Source organism: Tursiops truncatus, chromosome 1 (genome assembly GCF_011762595.2).
Source record: "Tursiops truncatus isolate mTurTru1 chromosome 1, mTurTru1.mat.Y, whole genome shotgun sequence".
Lineage (NCBI taxonomy): Eukaryota > Metazoa > Chordata > Mammalia > Artiodactyla > Delphinidae > Tursiops > Tursiops truncatus.
The window spans coordinates 164,242,561-164,267,771 of NC_047034.1; the positions used below are offsets into that span (position 1 = coordinate 164,242,561).

General features: G+C 42.0%; 3 protein-coding genes across 13 annotated transcripts; 2 read left to right on the forward strand and 1 right to left on the reverse strand.

Moving 5' to 3' along the window:
* The first annotated feature begins 242 nt into the window (after window positions 1-242).
* On the forward strand, window positions 243-4,394 carry RSRP1 (arginine and serine rich protein 1). 6 transcript variants are annotated; one of them, XM_019938458.3, is made up of 5 exons: window positions 243-445; window positions 685-1,273; window positions 1,921-2,072; window positions 2,453-2,497; window positions 3,265-3,348. In XM_019938458.3, exons 2-4 carry the CDS (start codon window positions 745-747, stop codon window positions 2,459-2,461), a joined length of 690 nt encoding a protein of 229 aa, XP_019794017.1. In that variant the 5' UTR covers window positions 243-445; window positions 685-744; the 3' UTR covers window positions 2,462-2,497; window positions 3,265-3,348. The 6 variants fall into 6 exon arrangements, 4 of the variants coding, with proteins under 4 accessions (XP_019794017.1, XP_019794016.1, XP_033696733.1 ...); XM_019938457.3 differs by lacking the exon at window positions 3,265-3,348 and adding an exon at window positions 2,699-3,194; XM_004320382.4 differs by lacking the exon at window positions 2,453-2,497 and adding an exon at window positions 3,921-4,394 and having other exon boundaries at window positions 250-445.
* A 3,842-nt stretch (window positions 4,395-8,236) lies between these two features.
* LOC101333774 (pre-mRNA-splicing factor SYF2-like) lies at window positions 8,237-15,770 on the reverse strand. 6 transcript variants are annotated; one of them, XR_012326922.1, is made up of 7 exons: window positions 15,058-15,762; window positions 14,795-14,905; window positions 14,327-14,477; window positions 11,657-11,781; window positions 10,958-11,075; window positions 9,820-9,918; window positions 8,237-8,542 (listed from the first exon to the last, which is right to left on the reverse strand). XR_012326922.1 is itself a non-coding variant. In XM_073794020.1 (5 exons), exons 3-5 carry the CDS (start codon window positions 11,002-11,004, stop codon window positions 8,383-8,385), a joined length of 306 nt encoding a protein of 101 aa, XP_073650121.1. In that variant the 5' UTR covers window positions 11,005-11,075; window positions 11,657-11,781; window positions 14,327-15,719; the 3' UTR covers window positions 8,237-8,382. The 6 variants fall into 6 exon arrangements, 1 of the variants encoding a protein (XP_073650121.1); XR_012326921.1 differs by having other exon boundaries at window positions 14,327-14,905; window positions 15,058-15,770; XR_012326918.1 differs by having other exon boundaries at window positions 14,795-15,750.
* Window positions 15,771-18,776: 3,006 nt separating this feature from the next.
* Window positions 18,777-24,686, forward strand: LOC101333487 (pre-mRNA-splicing factor SYF2). Its single transcript, XM_004320381.4, has 7 exons — window positions 18,777-18,862; window positions 19,094-19,204; window positions 21,123-21,248; window positions 21,665-21,782; window positions 22,130-22,220; window positions 23,377-23,475; window positions 24,261-24,686. Exons 1-7 carry the CDS (start codon window positions 18,836-18,838, stop codon window positions 24,424-24,426), a joined length of 738 nt encoding a protein of 245 aa, XP_004320429.1. The 5' UTR covers window positions 18,777-18,835; the 3' UTR covers window positions 24,427-24,686.
* Window positions 24,687-25,211: the final 525 nt, after the last annotated feature.

Consider the following 25,211-nt stretch of genomic DNA (forward strand, 5'->3'; position numbering starts at 1 on the left):
CGGTGTAGCCGGCGCGAGGCTGCCTCGTTTTCACCCGGTTTCAGCCAAGAACACCAAAGAGCCACAGGTTGCTGCTACCCGGATGGAGCTGCGGCTCCCCCTGCCCACCTTCCGTGCTAGGGCGCGCATGCGCATCCTGGAGGCCATTGGGTGAGGCGGAGGGTGGGGCTCGGGGTGGAGAGAGGAGGGGAGCGGCGGTTGGACGAGAGGGGAGCCGCGCCCACCACGCAACGTCTCTGCGCAGGCGCGGGGCGCCAGCTTCTGGTATTTTCGACACGTCTGCCGCGACCCCGTTCAGTTCGCTTTTGGACGTTGGACGTCGGAGGTAGAGGTTGTGAGTCCGCCGTTCAGGAGAAGCAGCGAAAAGCCTCTCTCCGTCCTTAACTGGAGAAGGAAGGCGTCCGCTGGGCCTTTCTCTCCTTGAGTGAGGCGTCGACGGCCCGTGGTGGGTTTTCTGGTGACGGGGTGGCCCTGCGGTCGGTTACCTCAAGGCGAGCGTAGCCGGGCCCTGTGGGCCCCGCGGATTGTGGACGGGGACGGTGGCGGGGCGGGAAGGCCGGCAGCAGACGGCGCCACAGCCCGGAGTTCCGTAGGCCGGGAGGCCCGTTTTTTTTTCGGCCCGAGGCTGCCCGCGCGGCTCACCTCGGGACTTCACTTGTATTTTGTTTCCTCGTTTGTTTTTAGGAACTGAGTTTTCGGGCAGGGGTCGTCAAAGCAAAGGAAGCTCGGAAGCTGCCGTCCGAGATGTCCAGCTACGTGAACGACCTGTGGCCGGGCTCGCCGCACAAGGCCTCCCCCTCGTCGTCGCGGTCGGGCCCGTCCAGCCGGCTGTCCTCGGCGTCCGGGAGCCGCTCTCCCCCGAGCTCTCCGTCCCGATCCATCGTCTCGACTCGGTCGTGGTCGCGGAGCCGCAGCCGCAGCCCGCCCCGGCGGAGGAGCAGGTCGAGGTCTCGCTCCCGAAGGCGCCACCGGAGGAGGTACCGGCGCTACTCGCGCTCGTACTCGCGGAGCCGCTCGTACTCGCGGAGCCGCTCGCGCCCCCGCAGCCGCCGGTACCGGGCGAGGCACCACGGCTCCTCCAGGAGGTCCTACCGGTCCCTCAGCCGCCCCCGCTCCCGAGGCCGCTCGCCTTACCGGAGGGCCTACGCTTTCGCGCGGGACCGCCCGTACTACGGCTTCGGCCGCACCGTCTACCCGGAGGAGCGCAGAGGCTGGAGGGGGCGATCCCGGACCAGGTCGCGCAGCCCAACCCCATTTCGTCTGAGTGAGAAGGGTAAGTCGTCGGTCGTCGAGAGAGGCGTTAGGGGAAAGAGGAAGGACTCCAGTAGGTTAATAGTTAAAACTACACTGTAGTGGGTGCCCAGTTTTATAATGGACGGCATGCTTTCCCCTTGGGGGTAACGCTGTGCATGTTAAATGGCTTGGTGGAGGGCGGTTCTGGGTGGAGCCTTGAAATTGTCAGGGAGTTAGTTATCTACCCACCGTGTGCTTTTATTTGTTGATCATTTAGGGATGCTTGTTTTTCTCAGCAAAATAAGTAGAGTTCTTTTTCCATCAATAGAAATATATCTTACATGTGGAAGCACCGTGTAAATGTCTAGATACTACTAGTTTAAAAGCACAAACATAGGGTTTCCCTGGTGGTGCAGTGGTTGGGAGTCCGCCTGCCGATGCAGGGGACGCGGGTTCGTGCCCCGGTTCGGGAGGATCCCACATGCCGCGGAGCGGCTGGGCCCGTGAGCCATGGCCGTTGGGCCTGCGCGTCCGAAGCCTGTGCTCCGCCACGGGAGAGGCCACAGCAGTGAGAGGCCTGTGTACAGCCCCCAAAAAAAAAAAAAAAAGCACAAACACAGTTTATGATTTTTGAGTTTTCTGGAGAAATACTACAGGATAAATGAACACTTTGTGTTTCTTTTGTAGATCGAATGGAGCTGTTAGAAATAGCAAAAGCCAATGCCGCAAAAGCATTAGGAACAGCCAACTTTGACTTGCCAGCCAGTCTCAGAACTGTTTCTGTATCTAAAGAAACCAACCGTGGAACAGCTGTACTGAATAATGGTGCAAAGTCTGAGGTAAGTGTTTTAGATTTATCCAAACAAAATCTTCAGGAAACTACTACCAGAAAGATCTGATTAGCCATTTTTATTTGATTTGCCTTAGACTGCTTCCTGGAAAGGCTAGCTAAATATAATTTAAAATAACAGATCTGACAATACTAGATAGTCTCCCCCCGTGAAAATGGGAGACTAATGAACTTTATTTTCAGTTGACACAGTACTAATTACTTTCATAATTGTAGCTGGTACCTTGGTGATTTCTATGTAGTTACCAAGTTTTTCTAGCTAGTTTTTTACGGAGTATTTATCTGTAGCGCTCATTTGCAGCATTATGTTCCCACAAATTCTGTACTCAACATACAGTATAGTTTATCTGCTTTATTTCTGTCTTATAGAAATCATGAATGTGGTCTCCAGACATTGATGAAGAAAATCTGTTGGTAATTGATACATGCGCAAAAGCATCAGAGGTTTAACTAATTTGAAGTTTATGTTGACACACTGAAAACTTAGTTTTTTGTTGGTAGATCCCTATGCATGCTAGAATTTGGGACAGGTACTAAACTAAACAAAAGTGTACTTTGTAATGGTGGGGCATCTGATATAGATGTCCCTTTCATAATATATGCAATATATTCCAGATGTTTTGAGAGATTACAGAAGAAGAGGCCTGCTTCACTTGCAGATAAGTTTATTACAATTCTCCAGAAATGTGCAGCATAAAATTCATAGCTTAAAGGTTTAAGGTAGTTAGGAATTGATAACACTCAGTTAACATAGGAAAGATGGGTTATCTCCTGTCATTCAGATCCAGATGTGGGTTTGCCTAAAGTATTAGTGGTGGACAAAAAAGATCTTAGTTCAGTCGCTTTTTCAGACGGTTAGGTTCCCAACTGGATGGGCAAATGCCTTAGTTCTTTGAAACTAGGTGTTTTCTGGTATGACTTGACTTTCAAAGTTACTTGAATTTGCATTAGGGGGATACAATACTCCTTTATGGGGAAGAGTGTCTTAAGCCTATCATTGAATCGGTTTTGTTATGGGGAAAACTCAACAGAGTACTATGTTATTTATTTTAGGATGTTAACAATTTGGTTACATCCAACTTGATTTGTGTCTCTACAAGTGAATTTGTAATACAGTTGGGCTGCTTTTTATACCTACAAGGGTGTGGTTTTTTAAAATTTACTTTCTCTTACCTGTCTAGCTGTCGGATAAGTTAATAGAAGATGAAATAGAAAATCCCAACGAGAAGTCTTCCCAGCAAAAAACCATAGCTTTTAGCTCTAATGTAAGTATATCTAAGCATTGACCACTCAAAAACTGGCCTTAAACATATTTCTGTTATGTGGGTTTTTATTTTTGTTGGCTCATTGTTTTTATGCTGATAATTCGAGGCCTAAGCCGCTAAATAAATAGAACTAAAAAAATTTTTTTTGTATGGTTCTTACAAGTGACCAATATAATGGGCTCCTACTTTAATATCTACATTCTCAGTCTCAATATTTTGTCCTCCTTTTAATTATTCCTGTTTTCCTTTTTAACTTAAAATATTCAAAAAACAAGTCTCAGAATATCCTGTAGTCAGAATATTTTAAAATGAGCTAAGGGCTTAATAAACAAAATTTCAAAACTATTTTTAATACTTCACTACTGCAATAGTGACATATGCCTTGCATATGTCTGATTTGATTGAATCAAGTTGCAAGTGCAGTCCGTGACTTTGCATTTATTTGGTTGGTGTCTTTTTTAAGTTCTAGTCTTAAATGGAATTATTTAATGTATTTTGTAAAAAGCGAGTATTTTAAATATGTATAATAATATTTGTTTGGGAAGCTGACTTAAGAACTTGTTCTCTTACAGAATTCTGTAGCAAAGCCATTGCTTCAGAAATCAGCTAAAGCTACTGCTGAAGAGACCTCTTCAGGATCCCCAAAAATAGATAAGAAGAAAAGTCCATATGGACTGTGGATACCTGTCGAAAAGAACATCAATAGCTAAGGTTGCCTGAAATGCATTTTTTTTTTGCAAGTTTGTTTCCAGCATTATTCCATTCCTTTGAACCATTTAGTGATAATTGTTGCAATTACAGATGACAACACAGAAAGATGTAAATACTTAATATTTAAATATTAACATTTTAGATTTCTCTTGCAGATAGGAGATAGCACAAACGGACCAGAGGTTACGCACAGGTGGCATTCTTGTATATATACTTGTAAATGTTTTATATAATATGGATTGGTTATGTAGAAGTGAAATTTTTAAGACAAACAGTAATTGAACTGTTTGTGTTGTATATATTTTATTAATAAATTTGTTTTTATTTTAGTTTCACTTTATTGTATATATTTTACATAATGGGTTTTTATTTAATGAAGAAGAATGAGGTGGTATCTCTTGTTTAAAGCCTTGCTAATCCCAGATCCAAATCCATGGACTGACAGCATAGGGCTCTGTGATCTTACCTGAGAGTTTGTGAGAAATGTTGAATCTGAAATCTACCCCAGAACTGAATTAGAAGCTGATTTGTAAAGTACTCCCGGTTGATGTAGATACTCATTAAAATTTGGGAAGTCTGGCCTAAGACTTAAAAGAATACTGGCATAGTGTTATCCTGGAAGAATTGAGCTTCATGGCAGGAAACTCAGCCAGAGAGGGGTTGAAACAATGCCTCACTGGGTTATAAAATCAGAGGTTTCGTTGCATTTTTTTCTTATTATGTTTTAAAAAGTATTTATCGATTTGAAATTCTTCATTGCTTCTTACTGTAGCTGGGAAAGACCTTAACTAAGCACATAAAAATTTAGAGATGAATGTTACACTTAACTGAAAGGTCTGGGCAGTTGGTTTAAACGTTAGCTGATTATGGATTTTTGTGGTTTTGCCTGTTAATACATTCTAGTGGATACCAAAACTAGGAGGATTTAAGCCAGTTTTAGATGGTCTCTCCAAGTGTTAATTTGACTTAATCAAATGTTTGGATTAAACATAAAATGCCAGCTTAATGAATTTATTTTGCCTATGTGCTAGGCTTTAGCAACAAAACATGTCTTGCTAGAACCTAAGCAAAAAATAAAAATCCTAGTAGATCAAAAACATGCATGAGGTTTTATTTTAGTGATGGGGGTGGGTACTATTGATTGCTTGAATGTTTTTCTTTTCTACTCCTTGGAATCTTGCCCTAATTTTGAACAGACTCTTTAGTTTGGGAAATAATGAAATAGACTTCCAATAGGCAGGGATAACAAGTTAGAGAACAGGATGAGGAGAATATTAGAGGCAAGACAAAAAACCTGGGAAAAGACAAACACCCAGAAATTAGATAATAGATGAGCAGGCTTAAGTCCTAAATTTTTAAGTAGAAGTTGACTTTAAAAAGATGGTGAAGAATCCTCAAGTGCAATGTAATACTGTATTAACTAAAGCTGTGCTGTCCAGTATTTTACCTGCATTTCCCATGAAGACAGCCACCAGCCACTGTGGCTATTGACCACTTGAGAAGTTGGCTAGTATGACTGAGGAACTGAATTTTAAGTAACCACTTACTGGAAAGTGCAGATAATAGAATACTTCTATGGTAGAACATTGTATTGGATAAGAGCTGCTCTTAAATTTGACCCTATGAAAAATTTAAATGTACAAATTTAGACTTGGATATATACATTCCTGGACATATAATTTCTATTCCTACAGTAAAGCTATAGAACTCAAGGATTTCCTTGTAAGGGAGACTTTTGCAATGAATTGATGACATAATGCTAGGATCATTTTCACCTTCACTTAGCTGGTAACAGAAAAGCACCTGCTTTGATTATGACCTTATGTAAGAGGTTTGGCTAGTTGCTATGGATATGTGCCACTTCTGAGATTTCACTTCTACAGTGGTCTTTTCCTTCAGCCTTGAGACTTGCCTATTTTCCCTTTATTAGTTCATTTTCTTTTTACTACCCAGTATCCTGAAAAGAATGTACACTTTCTCCATTTTTTTTTTCATAATCACCCCATGAAGTCCTGTCAGTCCTTGTCTAACCTGACCTTGTCGTTTGTGTGTGGCCAGGACAACTGTGCTTAGTCTCTCCTAGGCTTTGTAACACAGAAGGTAACTCGTTGTGCATATTCCCAGACTGCCTGTCATTACATAAGTGGGATGCAGTTGCCCAGGTGTGATACCACGTCATTACATAACCTGTGGACAATATAGCAGACAGGCGCTGACAGTGAGAAATTGTACCAAGAGACTAGATTTAGTGCTGTCCAATAGAAAGGAGAGCTTCAATGAAAAGTAAAAAGGTGAATTCGTTTTTTACCCCAGTAGATGTTAAAATATTTAAACATATGTTGAAAAGTGGTATTTTACTTTTTTTGGGTAGGTGTTGTGATTCAGTGTGTATGTTACACTTAAAGCACACCTCAATTTGCCCTAGTCACATTTCAGATGATCACTAGTGACATATGGTGGGTGGCTACCATTTTGGAAAGCACAGCCCTAGATTGTAGGTTCAGGTGTGTAATGCTTTGCTTTTTTTCTAGAGAAGCCATGATTACTGAACCAACCACAGCATGCTGTCCTTTGGTTTTCTTTGCTGAAGCACTTATTAAACTTACCTAGCAAAATAAAACTTGTTCTTATGCGGGCTCACTTTTCACTATTTCTTCATGGAGTCCTTTCTCAAATTTTTCTGTCATTCAGGCAGAGATTTCCATGCATTTGTCTTCTTTTCTTTGACCTCTTCCATTATCTACAGTGGCTTTTTGTCCTTTGCCCACTGTTAGGATTCTATCCTTAGCCTACTCCCTCTACAAGCTCTTTTGCTAATTTCCTCCACTCTGTCTTTAACTACCATCTACTAACTGAAGAGTATCAATTTCTGAACTCTAGTTTCCAAAGCTTGCCTCAGCTCTTCAAAATGAACCTTTCCCATACTGAGCTAATTACAGTATTGCCTGTTTGAATTAGTGGCTTTTACCATCCACCTAGTCACCTTCAGAGTAGTCTTCAGATGATACTGACAGCTGTTTTTTTGGTTGGCTGTTGGGAGCACTTTTCTCCTCTGGGGAAATCCTATTTGTCCTTTAAGCCCAAGTCAGTATGATGTCTTTGAAGACCTATTAATTTTTCCCTCCCGTCCTTTTCCCTTAGTAGAAAGGTATTATTAAATGTTTCTTTGAAAATACAGGAGAAGAAAAAACTACTGGCATGTTATTACTCTTGATAAGATTGGGCAGCATGGGTGTGTATTTGTGTCAAATTATTTTAAAAAATAAGTAAAATTACCACATCTGTTCCCATTCCCAGGAGCAATCACTGTAAATAGTATGGTGCACATCCTGGATTTTATTTTTATGCCTGTACAAACCTCTTTATATAGGTAAGAGCATCTTTTCATGTTAGATCTGTCTCATTCTGTAGTTGTGTGACTGTACCACAATGTTAAAATTCCCCTATTCACAGTACACTGAATATACCTTTATTATTAGCATTTATATTACCATCTTTATAAACCCGTCATTAGCTAAATCGGAGCTTCCTACTCGTTGATCAATAAGTGTGCCCAGCTTACACTGATCTCAAGCCTAGGCATGTTTTTATTCACGTAACATGGCACAATCTTCACTTTCATGGGATACTCCTGACTTCAGGTTTTCTATCCTCTGTTTCCCATAATTACTACTAAAATCGCATGTCCTAATTTTTTAGTTACAGTTGAAATAAGGTTAGAATTCCAGTTAGCCTTTAAAAAAAAAGATTGTATTATGTGTATTTTAATATTTTCACCAAGTGTTTTAACTTACCTTCTTCCAAGGGATATTTGCTTTTTGAAGGATGGCATATTTGTAAAATGCTACTGGAGAATCAGTCTCCCACCCTCTATGCTTGCCCCATAAATGCACCTGGGCCATGGGATACAACATGGGACAGGCAAGCACCTGCTAATTGTGACCTCTTGGAGCAGGGAGGGATTAGGTTGAATTTCCAGTGACCACTGCCTGCCTTTCACTACCTACCATAGCTTATAAGAAGAATTATTGCCAATTTAGCAACTCACCTCTGAAGCTCCCAAGTTCAACTCCAGGTCAAGTCAAATGTATGACAGATTTCAGCATGATGATGACTTGTGTTTGTATCTAAGGATTTTAAGCCTAGCAGAGTGCACACATTAAGCACACACTTCAAACACAGAAATACAAGACATTTTTCTAAAACAAATGAATAATAAATATATAAGTATGAAAATACACAGATTTGTAGAACATGTCTTTACAAATTATAGAAGAGTCCTGATTTACTGGTACAATTTGGCAGAACAGTTCCTGAAGGAGATTAGACAGCTGTTCTTCTTTCCAAGTTTTGTTTAATTTCAGCTGTATATTTCCCATAGAATCTTCCTGCCTTGTTGAATTTGGCATTCCTTTCATTAATGTAGTCAATATCTGCATCATTATAAGGACGTCTCCGGCTGTATTTGTCTCGTTTTTCAATTCTGTAACGGAAACAAATATACAGAATTCAAAGCGGCATTCCTTTTTTTTTTTTTTTTTAATTTATTTATTTTTGTGTTGGGGCCTCGTTGCTGTGCGCAGCCTTTTCTCTGGTTGCAGTGAGCAGGGTCTACTCTTCATTGTGGTGCACGGGCTTCTCATTGCGGTGGCTTCTCTTGTTGCAGAGCATGGGCTCTAGGACCGCGGGCTTCTGTAGTTGTGGCTCGCGCGCTTAGTTGCTCTGCGGCATGTGGGATATTCTCGGACCAGGGATCGAACCCATGTCCCCTACGTTGGCAGGTGGATTCTTAACCACTGTGCCACCAGGGAAGTCCCTCCTTTTTGTTCTTAATAGTTAAGCCTGAAAGCAATATCTTTAGAAAGCATCCTACAAGGATATATGTTCAATGAGCATTCTTCTTGAATTTAATCTTAACAGTATCATCAGATGATCTGGTCTGAAGTTTGGGAAATTACCCAGGTTCACGCTGAAATATGAGTGGTCACATATTACGTTGAGAGAATTTTTATACGTACTCTGTAGATTCTGCCTAGTAGTTACCCCATTCAAAACACATATAAGCAACGTAAGTGTCCATCGACAGATGAATGGATAAAGATGTGGCACATATAAATGGAATTCTACTCAGCCATAAAATGAAACGAAATTTGAGTTATTTGAGGTGGATGGACCTAGTGTTTGTCATACAGAGTGAAGTCAGTCAGAAAAAATACCGTATGCTAACACATGGAATCTAAAAAAAAATGGTTCTGATGAACCTAGGGGCAGGACAGGAATAAAGACACAGACGTAGAGAATGGACTTGAGGAGGAGGGTGGGGTGGGGGGAGGGTAAGCTGGGACGAAGTGAGAGAGTAGCATTGAAATACATACACTACCAAATGTAAAATAGCTAGTGGGAAGCAGCTGCATAGCACAGGGAGATCAGCTTGATGCTTTGTGACCACCTAGAGGGGTGGGAGAGCGAGGGTGGGAGGGAGACGCAAGAGGGAGGGGATATGGGATATATGTATACGTATAGCTGATTCACTTTTTTATACAGCAGAAACTAACACAACATTGTAAAGCACTTATACTCCAATAAAAATGTTAAAACCACACACATAAAAAAGTGGTGGTGAATGGGACCACTCTTCAAACTAATAATTCAAATGTTCCTTAACTTCAATCCAGTTGCTACACTTCAAGACCATATAGTTAATTTTGTTATTAAGCATGAATAACTACTAAAACTTTAGGCTGCATTTGTAGTACTTACTGCTTTTCCAAGTCTACGACCATCCTATCAGTTTCCTCTGTGGAAGGCACGTGTGTTCCGTGAAGAAGACTGTTAGATGTTGGGTAGAACTCCTCTCCACTGAAAAAGAGTGAAGTGGTGAGTAACACAAAAAAAGATCCTATACCTTCAGAACTGGACAATGTTTAGTGGTCAAAAGTGGAAAACTTTGAGATACTTGATTTCAAAGAAATAGAATTCAGACCAAAAATATATATATTTAAGAAATATCTGCTCCTGGGACTTCCCTGGCAGTCCAGCGGTTAAAACTCCATGCTTCCACTGCAGGGGGCGTGGGTTCGATCCCTGATCTGGGAACTAAGATCCTGCATGCTGTGTGGCCAAAAAATAAAAAACCTCCAAAGCCCAAATGAGTTAGCTGAGGACCACAGGTTAATGGAATTAACGAAGTTCATACAGTAGGAGAGCTTGAGTAACATGCTCAATTGAGGGCACAATTTACAGGCCTCTCCACTATCTACACTATCATTATTAAAACAGTCTTGATCTTTAGCACAGTACCTGTCTTACATAATTAGGTAAGGAGTGTAGTTTACCATTGTTTACTGTGCATGACGAAAGTAAGTATCACTGTGTCCCTTACCTGTGGATAAGGGTAATAGCAACAGTAATAATCAATGATAACAAATAATAGCCAATACATATACAGTGCTTTCTATGTGCCAAGCACTGATTGAGGGCATTGTATGAATTTATTTAATCTTGATAATAACCCTGTGAGGTGGGCACTGTTGTTATTCCCTATTTACAGATGAGGAAACAGAAAAATAGTGTGACACAGCTACTAAGTGGTGGAGCTGGGACCCAAGGCCAGGAAGCGAAGCTCCAGAATCAGCACTCTTAAATTCAAGGCCTTTCAGTAACATACATAATGTATGCTTTTAAATCACATCGACCTACTGCTTTTCTCTCAGTCTCTCATTATGTTTCCATGTCAGGTCTGATCTGCTTTGTCAACCTATGATACTGGTGTAATTGGGCAGCAGCATAATCGGAAAAAATGAGAACCCATACTATTTTAGATGTTGGGTGGGGCATTATTCGACTTGTTAAATGGGCCATTAATAGGCCCATTCAATAAAGTAAAAGCCATTTTTACCTGAAAATCCCAGATTGGGGTTTTTCCTCCTCTTTTTCCTCTCCCATTTTTCTGCATCTTCTGCACTGATCTCGAGCAACTTCACTTTCTTATAGTCTTCCGCTCTTGCTGTACATTCCTAAAACGAGGGGAAAAAACATTAGCTTTATTGTCTTATACAATTCCTTAATTCCTTTCAAATCAAAGGCCTAAAGACTGCCATCAAGACAGTAAAATGGCCAGTTTACGAAGAAAATTGTGGAATCTGCTATATCTGTAAGAATACATCTATAAAACTGACACCAAAAATAGCTGTGGGGGACACATTAGATGTCCATCAAAATCCTTGCTTGCCTCCTTTCTGGGCTCATGGCCGCCCATTTCTCAACGTCCCTTGCAGCTGCATCAGGCCAGGTGACTTGGGCTGCTCAACTGGGAACTGATACAGGAGAGGCTTATGAGCTTTATCTTTTCTTATTGTTGGAGCTTTTGTTACTGTAGCTTAACCTTTTACCCTAATATCCATTATGTGGCTGCAACTATGTGCCAGGCAGTGTTGTAAATGTCTTCCATATTTTATTCTCAAAACTCTCTAAGGTACAGATGAGGAAACCAGAGCTGGAATGCTTAATGCTTAACTACCATGCAATATACTGCCTGAACAAAACACAATATAATATTTGAATCCACAGCTTATGAAGGTGGCAGGAGTGTACTTACTTTTTCTTTTCTTTTTCCTGCAATTCCCATTCCAAATGAGCTTTCTTAGCTTCCCAATTTGCAGGTAATTTAAGTCTTTTATCTTCCTCCACAACTTCCTGGTGATTTAATTTTCGAGCTTCATTCTACCACCAGGACACAAAGTTTGTCAGTAGAGGTATGGAAACAAATCCAAATAAATGTTACCTATCTTGTATGGTAGGCCATCCAAAATGGACTTATGGATTTTATCCTGAAAGGAAGGGAGCCACTGGAGAAGTTTGTGTGAGAGTGTGTTTGTACTGAAGAGATTTCATGTAGGGGGAAGAGAGGTAAACACCAATATCTATACCTTTAAGTATTATTTTACTGCCTTCAAGGAACCATGCGGTAAAGATGGAAAGAGCAATAGTTTGGGAGCAAGAAGGCCTGAGAAATACACTGATTTGACTACTCCCTAGCTGTGTGATGTAAGCAAGTCACTTAGGATTGGATTGAAACAGCATTTCCCAAAGTATGAGTTCCACTGTACAGAGGTACTTGAGATGATTTTAGATACTACTTAATGACAGTCACATACTGAGAAAGTGAGTCCATTTCTCATTCCTTTTTAAATTCAGATTGGGTTGAAGACAAAGTTTCAGTTTTAACACGTCTAAAAACACCTATCTTAACGCCTCATTTAGTCTCCCTTTAAAAACAAACAGAGGGGGCATTCCCTGGTAGCGCAGTGGTTAAGAATCTGCCCGCCAATGCAGGAGACACGGATCGAGCCCTGGTCCGGGAAGATCCCACATGCCTCGGAGCAACAAAGCCCGTGTGCCACAACTACTGAGCCTGCGCTCTAGAGCCTTCAAGCCACAGTTACTGAGCCTGCGTGCCACAACTACTGAAGCCTGCACTCTAGAGCCTGCAAGCCACATCTACTGAGCCTGCGTGCACAACTACTGAAGTCCACGTGGCTAGAGCCCATGCTCCACAACAACAGAAGCCACTGCAATGAGAAGCCTGCACGCCGCAACAAAGAGTAGCCCCCGCTCACCACTAGAGAAAGCCCACGTGCAGCAACGATCACCCAATGCAGCCAAAAATAAAATAAATATTTATTAAAAAAATAAAAACACTGAGCAAGTGGACAGGTGGTCACACTTACAGTATAAACCATGAAGGTGGTATGAGAAGGACTACAATCTAATTTTCCTATTATCTATGAAGTTCAGAAAGTTTTAGGTGACAGAGTTAGTGGCAGAGTTAGGCCAAGAACCCAAATTTCCTGATTTCTAGCTGGTTTTCTTTTCTACCTATAATATTGTAATATCTCTTTAACCACAATACCATCAGCACACTCCCCAAATAATTCCTTATTATCAAATATCTTGTCAGTGTTCACATTTTCCTGATGGTCTCATAAGTGTTCATTATTATTTTTACAATCTGTTTGAATTGGAATTCAGACAAGTCCTACATGTTGCGATTAGTCAATATGTATGTACACCTCTTAAGGTTTATTTAATGTATAGTTTCCTTTTCCATCTTTTTTATCCATTGCTTTTTTGAGGAGTGTGAAAATGACTGTGTTGACTGTCCTATTGTTTCCCAAAGTGGCATCTGCTAGTTGCCTCCCTATAATGTCCTATAACATATTTTTTGACCCCTGTATTTCCTGTAAATTGGTCAATAGATCTAGTGGCTTCATCCAATTCAGGCTAATTTTTTTAAAAGATTTATTTATATTTATTTATTTAATTTTATTTTTGGCTGTGTCGGGTCTTAGTTGCGGCACGCAGGATCTTCGTTGAGGCATGCAGGATCTTTCGTTATGGTGTGCGGGCTTCTCTCTAGTTGTGGCGTGTGGGTTTTCTCTTCTCTAGTTGTGGCGTGTGGGTTTTCTCTTCTCTAGTGGCATGTGGGTTCCAGAGCGCGTGGGCTCTGTAGTTTGCGGCACACGGGCTCTAGTTGAGGTGCGCGAGTTCAGTAGTTGCGGCGTGTGGGCTTAGTTGCCCTGTGGCATGTGGGATCTTAGTTCCCTGACCAGGGATTGAACCCATGTCTCCTGCATTTTAAGGCAGATTCTTTACCGCTGGACCACCAGGGAAGTCCCCAATTCAGGTTAGATTTATTTTTAGCAAGTCTACTTATATGAAACTGGTGCTACATACTTCTATCAGGAGACACATAATCTCTGATTTTATCCTTTTTGTGATGTTCACAGCCACTGACTGTGATCCAGTGACTCATTAAAAACTGCAAAAGGGGGATGTTTGAATTATATCATTGCTTCTTCACACATCATCCGGCCTCCTATTTTTTTTTTTTTTTTACAGTATTTCAAGTGAATTAAGTATGTCCCACTAGTTTTTAGATTGCGTTTTTCTGCGCAAATAGAGATAACTACCATCCTCACACATACCTCTTGTCTCCAGCTGCCTGCTGACCTCCTATCCTAATGAGGACTTTTCCTTTGCTCTTGTTCCTACTGCTCTATACCACTTCCCCCAACTCCTTTACTTGTCTAATAATATCCTACCCATTTTTCAAGCAGCGTAGTTGTCACCTTAGTCTCTAGTTGTCAGTCTTCTTTCTTCTCTGCACTTCTGAGGCACTTTGTTTCTCCCTCTAACATACCATTTACCAAGTCGTGAAGTAATTATTTGTTACGGATCTGCCTCCATAACTGGGCAGAAGCCTTACCATATTTACCGCTGTATCCACACCATCTGTTGATAGTTGGCTATAGCACACTAGAGGCCATTAGGTGAGGGGCTGTTTTTGGATGAATGACGCCAACTTGCTGCGTTGACAACAGACAAGTTACTTTCCATTTCTGGTCCACGGTATCCCCCTCCATGAAAAGAAAGGTTTGACAGAATCACTTGAGCTGAGAGGAGGGTGCAGGGAGAGGATGCTTAAAAAAATACCAATGTCTGTGTTTAGAAACTGATCAAATCAGACACTCTGGAAGTGAGGCCTAAGCATGTCTAGCTTTTAAAAGGTCTCAAAGTGACTTCAGTGTGATTCCAGGTTGAGAACCACCGGGACCGAACTTTCATCTAGCTCTGCAGGTCTGTCACACGCGCTGGTGCGGCTTCCTCGTCGCTCCACAAACGCGCACGGGCCTGGCCACGTGACAGGTCTCAGCTGGACTCTGGGGCGACTCACCCGCTTCAGGTGCAGCTCCCGGAATTTGCGCAGTCTCTGTTCGCGCTTCTGGGCGGCCAGCTCCTCGGCCGCCGCAGGGGGCTGCTGCTCCTCTGCGCCGTCCACCGGCACCTGCGGCGGAGGACAGGCTGGAGGCGGGGCCGGTTCGGCTTCTTCCCGGACGGCCCAGGTGATTCCCCGCGGTTCCCGGCAGGTCGGGCGCCCTCACCGCCGACCCCGACCCCACAGTGTCTGCGCCCCCGTCTCTGCCTCCCTGGCACTACCTCTTCGTCTAGCCGCCGTCGTCTAGCCTACACTCCCAACCGTTGGGCAAGACCAGCCCCACCCACGTCCTCTGCCTTAGCCTTTGCCGCCATCACCCGGTAGCGCTTTTTCCCCAGACTTCCTGCGACAACTTTTCCGAGTCTTCAGCTCACTTCCGTCAGCCAGCAGCCACAGGTTTCGGGACAAAGCCCCGCCCCTTTCTGCTTCCCCAGCTGAGGAACCAATCCCTTGGGCTGTATCCGATTGGGCCAGGCTTGGGCCCAGGCGCACTGAGTGGAGACACGAGGGCAGCGCAGCGGAATCGTCTGAGGAACAGGGGTAAAAGGAAGAAAACGCCACCAAAAGTGTGAGACAGCAACCCAGAGCACAGATTGTGCCCATCAAGTGACCAAAGTAGGCCTACAGTCACCATCACAGCATCCTATCTTAATCTTTGCGTGGCGGTACAACGCCCGGTACAACGGAAGCTCCAAGAGAACAGGATATATTTCTGTCTTGTTCACAGCGGATTCCCTGTGCCCCGAACTGTTTGAAGAAAGGAAGGAACAAATTGACTGAGGGTACTCGGGATCTCTTCCTCAAGCATCTCCGAGATGCAGAAAGATTTCTTGGATTAATGTGAGATTTTGACTTTCTTCGCAGAATTCTGCATAGGACACCATTCTTCGTATATCTGTCCATTCATTCAGTAATGAACTGTATAACCATTCTCTATTTAGCTCGTCTATTCTTTGGTTCATCATCTATGAAAAATAAATAATAATACAATACCCATGTTACAGAGTAGTTTGAGGACAAATTCGACAATATTTGTGAAATATTTGTGACTTGTGCCTGGCCCATGGCAAATGACCAATATACCAGTTGGGATTAGGTGTGTCCTCCTCCTAAGATGTCTTTAAATGTTTTTCTTCAGGGGGCCCTAACCTTCACCACCTTAAGGGTCAGTTTCCCCTGTTACAGCTTTTCATACTTTCTTCTTTGTGGCGCCTACATAAATAATTAAATAAGCGTGGAACTGACTGTTTAGTGCAGTTAATTTAAATGAGACAAGTTTCTTAACAACTATGAAAGCAGCAAATCTAGCAGTCATAAGCTTATATTTTTTCTACATTATGATTTGACAGAGCAGTCGTTAACACGTATTTTTATTCTTTAGGAATACAGAAATGTCAGTTATTTTCAGTATGATCACTTAACGAGAATTACACGATTTGTAAAAATATTTTATCCGTCAAAGCCCTACATACTCAAACCAAGTAATTAAGGAGAGTTTAATAAAGGGACTGTTTACAGAATTGTAGACTGGGTTAAGAGAAACCAACAAAAGAGTGAAGCATTCCAGGGCTAGCAACAAGAGGGAGCCATTGCTACCCCTAATCCTAATAAGAAGAAGGAAGGATAGGATAGGAGAAAGTCTTCAGACAGAAGATGTGACTAAAGAAATGCAGCCAACCCATAATCCAGTCAGGGAATAGATAACCTGACCATTTATTCTCTTCTATTCTAGAAAGCATCACTTTCCCACTAAATCCACTTGTGAACTTTCTATTCTGTTCCTTTTTTTTTTTTGTGGTGGCCCATATGGGGACTGAACCCATGACCTTATTCTGTTCCGATTATGTGTCATTTTCTGTGCCAATGTTTTTACTGAAGTCTCTTATTAAGTTTTAATTCCTAGTAGGATAAGTTCCTTCTCATTTTTTTTTTCCAAAACTACTCTTGGCTGTTTCTGTAAAAAATTTTTAATTTTGGAATTGGAAATATATTAATATGATTCGACGTATATATGTATATATATAGTAAATCCCCCAGATTGTCACTTATATTAGCTTCTTGCAAAGCAAAAATATGTTCTTAGTAATCCTAACCCTGCCCATTGCCTCTTAAATATAGCATACTATAACCATATACAGTTCTGTACCTTGCATTTTGCATTTAGTATACTTTGGAGAACTTTCCAAATTAGTATACAGAGAGCTGCCCCATTCCTTATTTATTTATTTATTTGGGCTGTGCCGCGTGGCTTGTGGGATCTTAGAACCCCGACCAGGGATTGAACCCATGCCCCCTGCATTGGAAGCACAGTGTCCTAACCACTAGACCGCCAGAGAATTCCCTGCCCCATTCCTTTTTACAGCTTCCCCCGAATGTACCATAATGTATTTAACCAGTCTTCTATTGACAGACGTTTGAGTTGTTTCCAATTTTTTGCTTTTACAAAAAACTGAAATGAACAACCTTGTACATAAGTCAGTTTATGCCTGTGCAATTGTACCTGTAGGATAAATTCCCAGATAGCTGGGTCAAAGATTAGATGCCTCTGTAATTTTTATAGATATTGCCAAATTGCTCTCCCTAAGGGTTGTACCAATTTTCAGTCCTACTGAGACAGGCTGGGACCTGGGACCACAAGGAAACAATAAGGGACTAAAAATAACTGGGTACATGAGCAGCTGGGGCAAATTACGAACCACACAATACAAAAAGGCCCAAAACCCAACTGCCACTTCTGAGATGTCAGGAACAAAAGCAGTCTACTGCAGCATGATCCCTGAACACAGCACCACCAAACAGGTGGGCAGACCACCTAAGCCAACCCTCTGGCCCAACCTATGGATCCGCCCCTACCATTTAAAAGGACCAGCTAGCGTGCCCCTTCTCCACCACTCCCTCAGGGAGCTAACAAGGGCAACTGTTACTTGTTTTCACTCCCTCCTGCTGCAGCAAGAGTCCCAATTCAAACCTTGCTTGAATTCCTCATCTGGCCTCATCAACTTCTATTGATTAAAGAGTCCAAGAACCCTGGCTGGTAACACTTCACAGGCTCACCGATAGTGTTTCACTGAACTTTTAGATTTTTGTCACAATATTTTACAGTTCCAAAAAAACAAAAACAACCCACTGAGATTGATGGAATATTACATTTATACTCATTCGAGATACTCATTTGTGATATTACATTTTTCTATTGTCTTCCAACCAGAAAATCATCACGTACTGAAATTTAATTTCTTTGTACTTTATTTCGTATTTTTCTTCACATTACCGTTTAAATCTTATACCCAGGTATCTTTTCATTTGGGGGATTACTTTTTCATTTCCACATCTAATTAATGGTTTTAGTGAAGAAAAAAATTATTTTCATGTATTTCTCTTGTATCCAGCACCTTAACTGAATTATATTAATAACTGTAGCACTATTATTAATTCTGGCGCAGTTTCACCGCTGAGCACGGAAGAACGAACAGGATGGGACGAGTCCTGCTCTCTGCAGTTTACAACGTCGTTGGGGAAAAAGAAAACGAACAGACTAGAAAAACACCTTACATATATTAAAGAGAAAGAAAATGGTAACATATGACAGTACTAAGGGCCTACGCGACACCACGTAGTCAGGGGAGACCTGCCTCGGAGGAGGTGACACAGGTTAAGCGCTGAATGGAAAGCACTTTTCGCTCAAGGGTGCAGCACACAGTTGAGGTGACTTTCCACAAGGCTCCCAGCTCCACCATTCCTACCTAGCGACCCCCCAGCGCTCCTCTCTCCGCCTCCACCCTTCCGGCCCCCGCCTCTGCGGCCTTTTGCGGCTGCGCAAGGCCCTGCCCAATAGAAAACGTCTCACTGCCAAGAGGGGCAGGGATTGGTCCTAAAGTCCTGAGGCTGACAGGAAGGGGCGGGGCTTATAGTAGGTTATTAATCTGTATTGACGCTGCAGTCCGAAGGCCGGCGGAAGTGCTCTGGGTTGTTGCCGGAAGTGGGCGAGGAAAGGTTGTGATGGCGGCTGCGACTGTAGCAGAGAAGGTGAGTGCTGCTGGCTCTTTCCAGGGGTTTTAGTCGGGGAGGGCTCTGAGGCACGGCAAGGGCGAGAGGTGGAGGAGGTGCTTGTGTGCCGGGCCAGGAAGGCGCAGATACTTTGGGGCCTGGGTCGGCGGTGAGGGCCCGGCCTGGGCTGTTGGGACTCGCGGGTAATCCGCCTGGGCTCTCCGGGGAGAAGCCTAACCGGCCCCAACTCCAGCCTGTCCTCCGCCGCAGGTGCCGGTAGACGGCGCGGAGGAACAGCAGCCCCCTGCGGCGGCCGAGGAGCTGGCCGCCCAGAAGCGCGAACAGAGACTGCGCAAATTCCGGGAGCTGCACCTGAAGCGGGTGAGTCGCCCCAGAGTCCAGCTGAGACCTGTCACGTGGCAGGCCCGTGCGCGTTTGTGGAGCGACGAGGAAGCCGCACCAGCGCGTGTGACAGACTCGCAGAGCTTGATGAAGTTTAGTCCCGATGCTTCTCAACCTGGCAAGACATTGTAGTCACTTTTGGAAAGGGACATGCTTTCACCAAGCTTTCTTTCACCCCCATCTGTTTTAACTTAGTTGGGCTAGTTTGGGGGTCTCTGTTACTAACCGCCTCCGTCCTGTATGATTCTAGTAAACTCTTCATTTTACCTATGAAGTGGAAATATGTGGAGCTAGAGACTGGAAGAAACTTGTCCAGTAAGAAAGCTGGTTGCCTCTTCATTCAAAAATAATCAGCAAATCTCGGGAAGTCTATAGGGTCAGTGGTTCAGCTAGTAGGTGGGGAACTAGATGAGTAAGATAAGTCCTCTGCTCTTAAGTAGAGGAGACGTTCTAGCTAGAAATTATATTGTGATAAATGCCATGCTTGAGTGAGGAACAAAGTGCCTTGGGAGTGCAGTGAAGGAGAGATTGGTATAGTTTAGGGGCCCGCAGGGAGTGCCTCGTATAAGAGGTGACACCTAAAGTACTGCTATAAAGATGAGTAAGATGTTACCAGAAAAATAAAGAAGTTTGAGGAAGAAATATCTAAGCAGAGGGAACAAATGCAGAGGAAGAGAATTCACGTCAAGGATAAGAGTCCAGCAAACAACTGGCTGCAGGTGGAGCTGAGAAACAAAAAAGCAGCTCTTGACTGTTTCACCTCAAAGGGGCCTGACTGGTAGCTTGGCCATGGTTTCACAAAACTCCAACATCACTCTGACTGCCACAGTGTGACGAAAACAAAACTGTTCAAACCACAGAAATGACCACACAGCACCCACTTCTGCTAACACCAGTGACAAATACAGCACTAGCCTCACTCCATTAGTTCTGCTTCCTGTATAAAAACTGAAGATACCCAGTCATAGAATGCCCTGGCTTTCTGACAGTGCCTAATCCAGGGCACAACCATGCTTCCTTGAACCTTTCCCTCCAGTCACCTGATACAAACTCAAATCCTGTAAGGGGCTCCTCCTAACACCCTCTCACTGAAATGCCTCCAGTTCCCCATGGTTTGCTGTTTCCTTCAATGCAATACACACAACTTTGTTTGACTACACATGTGCTCTTGGTGTCTTCAACTGGAGGGCATTGTCAGAGCCAAGAGTATGTGAGGGATGGTTGTTGAGACGAATGTTCTGGGTTTTTCTCTTTACCCAGAAAAATTTAATAAAGAATTCAGCACACTTACATATTTACTTGGAGGGACTGTGTAAAGAACATGAGGTTGGATTAAGAGACATGTCTTCCTGGACTAACGGCCACCAGCCTGTAACCCAAGAAACATCTAACTTAAGTTGTCCCTAAGATGGTATACTCATTTTGTTTTATGCAGTTATTTTAAAACAGACTCTACATACAGTAATTTAAATGGAAAATGCCTTTCATTTGACATGATGTAAACTGCTAAAATATCTAAAGAGGAGGGGGGACTTGGGAAAGGTTAGAGATATTATGATAGGTATTAAAGCCCCCAGCCCCAAATTGAGGCTTCTTCTTTGCATCAGTCAGGATTAAAAGAGAATTGAAAGTAGAATATCTTTCTCATAATGTGAGACATTAACGCCCAGGCCTTTGGCACAGCAAACTAGTGCAGCTCAACACATTTCTTGACTGTATACAAATGCAGCCCTAATTAGGCCGTTTCCTTGCTTAAAATCCTCTGATGGTTCTCTTGCTTTTAGGGTAAAATGGAGTCCCCTTGTTAACGTGTCTTGACCTTCCTCAAAGAGGGAAATATTTGTTTGGATTTATTTTCATGTTTCAGCCGATAGCCTTTTTGCGTTTATGGTTTTAGAATGAAGCTCGTAAATTAAATCACCAGGAAGTTGTTGAAGAAGATAAAAGACTTAAGTTACCTGCAAATTGGGAAGCCAAAAAAGCTCGTTTGGAATGGGAACTACAAGAAGAAGAAAAGAAAAAGGTTAGGAACTACTCCGCTATTTTCATAAGTGGTTTATTCAATCTTTCTAGAGTCTTAAGGCAGTAAAAAATGCTTTTTACCAGCTACCAAGCTTTGGGTGAGTAATTTAACCTCTCTGTGCCTATGTTTTCTCATCTGTAAAATGGGACCTGTAATAATTATTTGAGTTAATTATGAATTAAATGAGTCAATGCATGTAAAACATTTAAAAAAGGGTCTGACACCTGATAAATGTTGAATAAGTATTATTTTTTAGATTGATGTACTCACTTCTTATATACCATAGTAGATTATCAAATTTCCTTCAAATATTAATCATTATTTTTAATGTATTGCTTGATATCTTTATTTAAAATAGGTCAAATAATTGCTTGAATCATTTGGGCAGGCATTAGCTTTTTTCCTTTCTTTTTCAGGAATGTGCAGCAAGAGGGGAAGACTACGAGAAAGTGAAGTTGCTAGAGATCAGTGCAGAAGATGCAGAAAGATGGGAGAGGAAAAAGAGGAGGAAAAATCCCGACCTGGGATTTTCAGGTAAAACTCACCTTTACTTTATTGAATGAGCCTGTGAGGTAAGCGTTGCCTTCAGTGTTTCTGGTTTTAAGAAAGGATATACCCCTTCATGGAATATTCTCCAAGAGGCTTACTCCCAAGAAAAATACAGACATATCTCATAGGGTAGAAGTAAAAAAGGCTGTGCTTGAGGCAGCTGGATCCCTTTACTCATTGTGCCAAAATTAAAGCCTGTATTATCAGCATCTTCAGGACAGAGGCTCTGCTTAGATCAGTGCGTGTATTGCTAATAATAATTTTGACTTTTCTCTGAATAGTAATGACCAAACAAGGAAATATATCATTTCCGATTCTCATTTTATTTTTAGATTATGCTGCTGCCCAGCTTCGCCAGTACCATCGGCTGACCAAACAGATCAAACCGGACATGGAAACATATGAGAGACTGAGAGAAAAGCAGTAAGTTGACAGGACTAATGCCAGTCCTTTTTCATCCTGAAGTGATTTTTTTTTTTAACATTACACTTTATTTATTTATAAATTTATTTATTTATTTTATTATTTTTGGCTGCGTTGGGTCTTTGTTGCTGTGCGCAGGCTTTCTCTAGTTGCGGCGAGCGGGGGCTACACCTTGTTGTGGTGTGCAGGCTTCTCACTGCGGTGGCTTCTCTTGTTGCGGGGCATGGGCTCTAGGCGCGCAGGCTTCAGTAGTTGCAGCACGTGGGCTCAGTAGTTGTGGCTTGTGGGCTCTAGAGCACAGGCTCAGTAGTTATGGCGCACAGGCTTAGTTGCTCCACGGCATGTGGGATCTTCCCGGACCAGGGCTCAAACCCATGTCCCCGCCTTGGCAGGCGGATTCTTAACCACTGCGCCACCAGGGAAGCCCTTGTGAAGTGATGATGTACTTGTGCATGTATATAAACGTACATACATAAGTACAAACAGACTGCAGTGCTTGGGGATGGGTTATCCACAGCTGATTAAGAATAGTTTCTGGTCGTGATGACACTATTTGTTGCTCATCCACAGCAGTTAAGCTAACCACCTGGTTATCTTTCTAGCTGGGCATACTATGACAGGGTGCTGAGAGTTTAAGACCCAGATTATCATAGTTATTCAGATATTTTGGGACGCAGAATGCTTTAGTGCCAGGATGGGTGAACTTCTGCTGTAAAGGACCAGATAGTAAATATTTTAGGCTTTGTGGGCTATGTGTTCTCTGTCATAGCTACTCCACTCTGTCCTTGTGATGTGACAGCAGCAGCAGCCTGTAGAGGAGATATAAACAAATGGACTGTGTCCCAGTAAAACTGTTTATAGAAACATGCTGCAGTTTGTTGGCCTGCTGTAGTGGAAAGAGAAATATCCTGAGCCTAGAAGCAAGTCCTTTAACCTCTGGCCCTGGGCTCTTTCATCTGTAGAATGAAGGTGTTGGCGTAAGTGATTTCTTACTTCTGTCCCTTCTAATTCTGTGTTGTTTTTTTTAAAAAGGTAAGGTAGGATCCCATAGTATAAAGATATGTATGTATTTTATCTCTCATCGTGAATGGTAGTTTAGTTTGAAAATGTGGAGCACTTGCAGTGTTACTCCAAGTCCCTGTTGCCATCTTTCCAGTGAGGAAGAGTTTTACCCAACATCCAACAGTCTTCTTCATGGGACACATGTGCCTTCCACAGAGGAAATTGATAGGATGGTCGTAGACCTGGAAAAACAGTGAGTACTCCGTGTAGCAGCCTGAAATTTTAAACGTTTAATGACAAAATGGACACAATATGCTTAGAATGAATTGAGAAGACAGATATTATACTTCCTAATTTCTGAGCTAGCATCTCTAGTGGTTTTGGGGACAGACAGTAAGGATGGGTTGAGTCCCTATGATTTGGAATGAAGAAACAAAATATTGATGGAATTGAGTTGTTATAATTGAAAATCATAAAGAAAATTATTCTTTAAGAAATTATTCTTGTTTTTACTTTAACAACCATTCCACTCTTTGATTTGAAGAAGTACAAATGTTCTAGTAAATCTATCTTTGTATATTTGTGTTTCTTAATACTGATAGGAATGTGTTTCCTGATGCTGATCAGGCAGAGCAAAATGAATTTATATTATAGGAGCTAATACACTTAAGTATTAAGAATAGTGTCTAGTATATACTGTGTACTCTGTTCATATTAGCTGTGGTTATTATTAATATAATTACTGTTGTAATTATTTTCTGTTAAGTGATACTTCATGTGTCCAGTTCCTAGCAGTGTAGCATTGCTCTTCTAGAAACATTCTAAAGATGAGTTTGTATTTACTAAATTTCATGGTTCATACCCAGGGTTGTGCTGTTAATTGGCAGTTTCAACTTCATCTTGATGAAACTGGCCTTCCTCCCGCCCCTTCCCAAAGTGCTAGTCTTAAGTGTACTGATTCTATTCTATTTGGCCATGTTTTATTAAGATCAATAAAGAAGGCAGTTTTGAATTTTATAAATTATTTTCTTCTCCCAGAATTGAAAAACGAGACAAATATAGTCGGAGACGTCCCTATAATGATGATGCAGATATTGACTACATTAATGAAAGGAATGCCAAATTCAACAAGAAGGCAGAAAGATTCTATGGGAAATATACAGCTGAAATTAAACAGAATTTGGAAAGAGGAACAGCTGTCTAATCCCTTCAGGAACTGTTTAGAAGCTTGAGAATGGAGTGAAAATTTCTACTAGCAAATTGAAGTTCTCTTCAGAGTTACACCAGTAAACCAGAACTCGGTCTATGCCTTCCCACTCAGCATTTAAAAATAAATGTTTTTTCTTAAACTTCTACTTCCATGTATATTTCCACATTTTTGTGCTTGGATATAAGATGTATTTCTTGTAATGTACTTGTTTTGTAAAAATCTACTTTGTATAAATTCTATTATTTTTCTATGTATTTTAAATGTGTATGACTGTTGAATCTTTGAAGCATTTTGGCTTTAAGAATGCTGGCAGCATACGTAAATGCAGTCATTGTTACTTTGAATGTTTTTATGAATTTGACAAAATCTAGAGCTGGACTCAGGAACTATTTGGGGTTGTAGACTCCGAAGCTAAGGACGGTGATGAGGAAGGGAGCAGTGGCTGCTGGAGGGTAGGTATAGGCTCTACCCGGGCTGCTTGGGACCAAGTTCAGGAAGTAGCAGAACTGTCCTCCCATGAATACTGACTATGCACAGTTCCCTTTTAAAAAAGGAAATGTCTTGTGGAATAGAATCCCTACTAAACAATTTATCATTTAAAACAAATATTTGTATTTGTACATTTATATATACACAAATATACACATACATGCTTCCATTCCACAAACATTAAAAATTTTTCTATTATAGGAAATTCCAAACATATTCAAAAGAAGACAGAATAGTACAATGAGTCCCATATACCCAATGCCCATCTTCAATAATTATCAACTTAATGC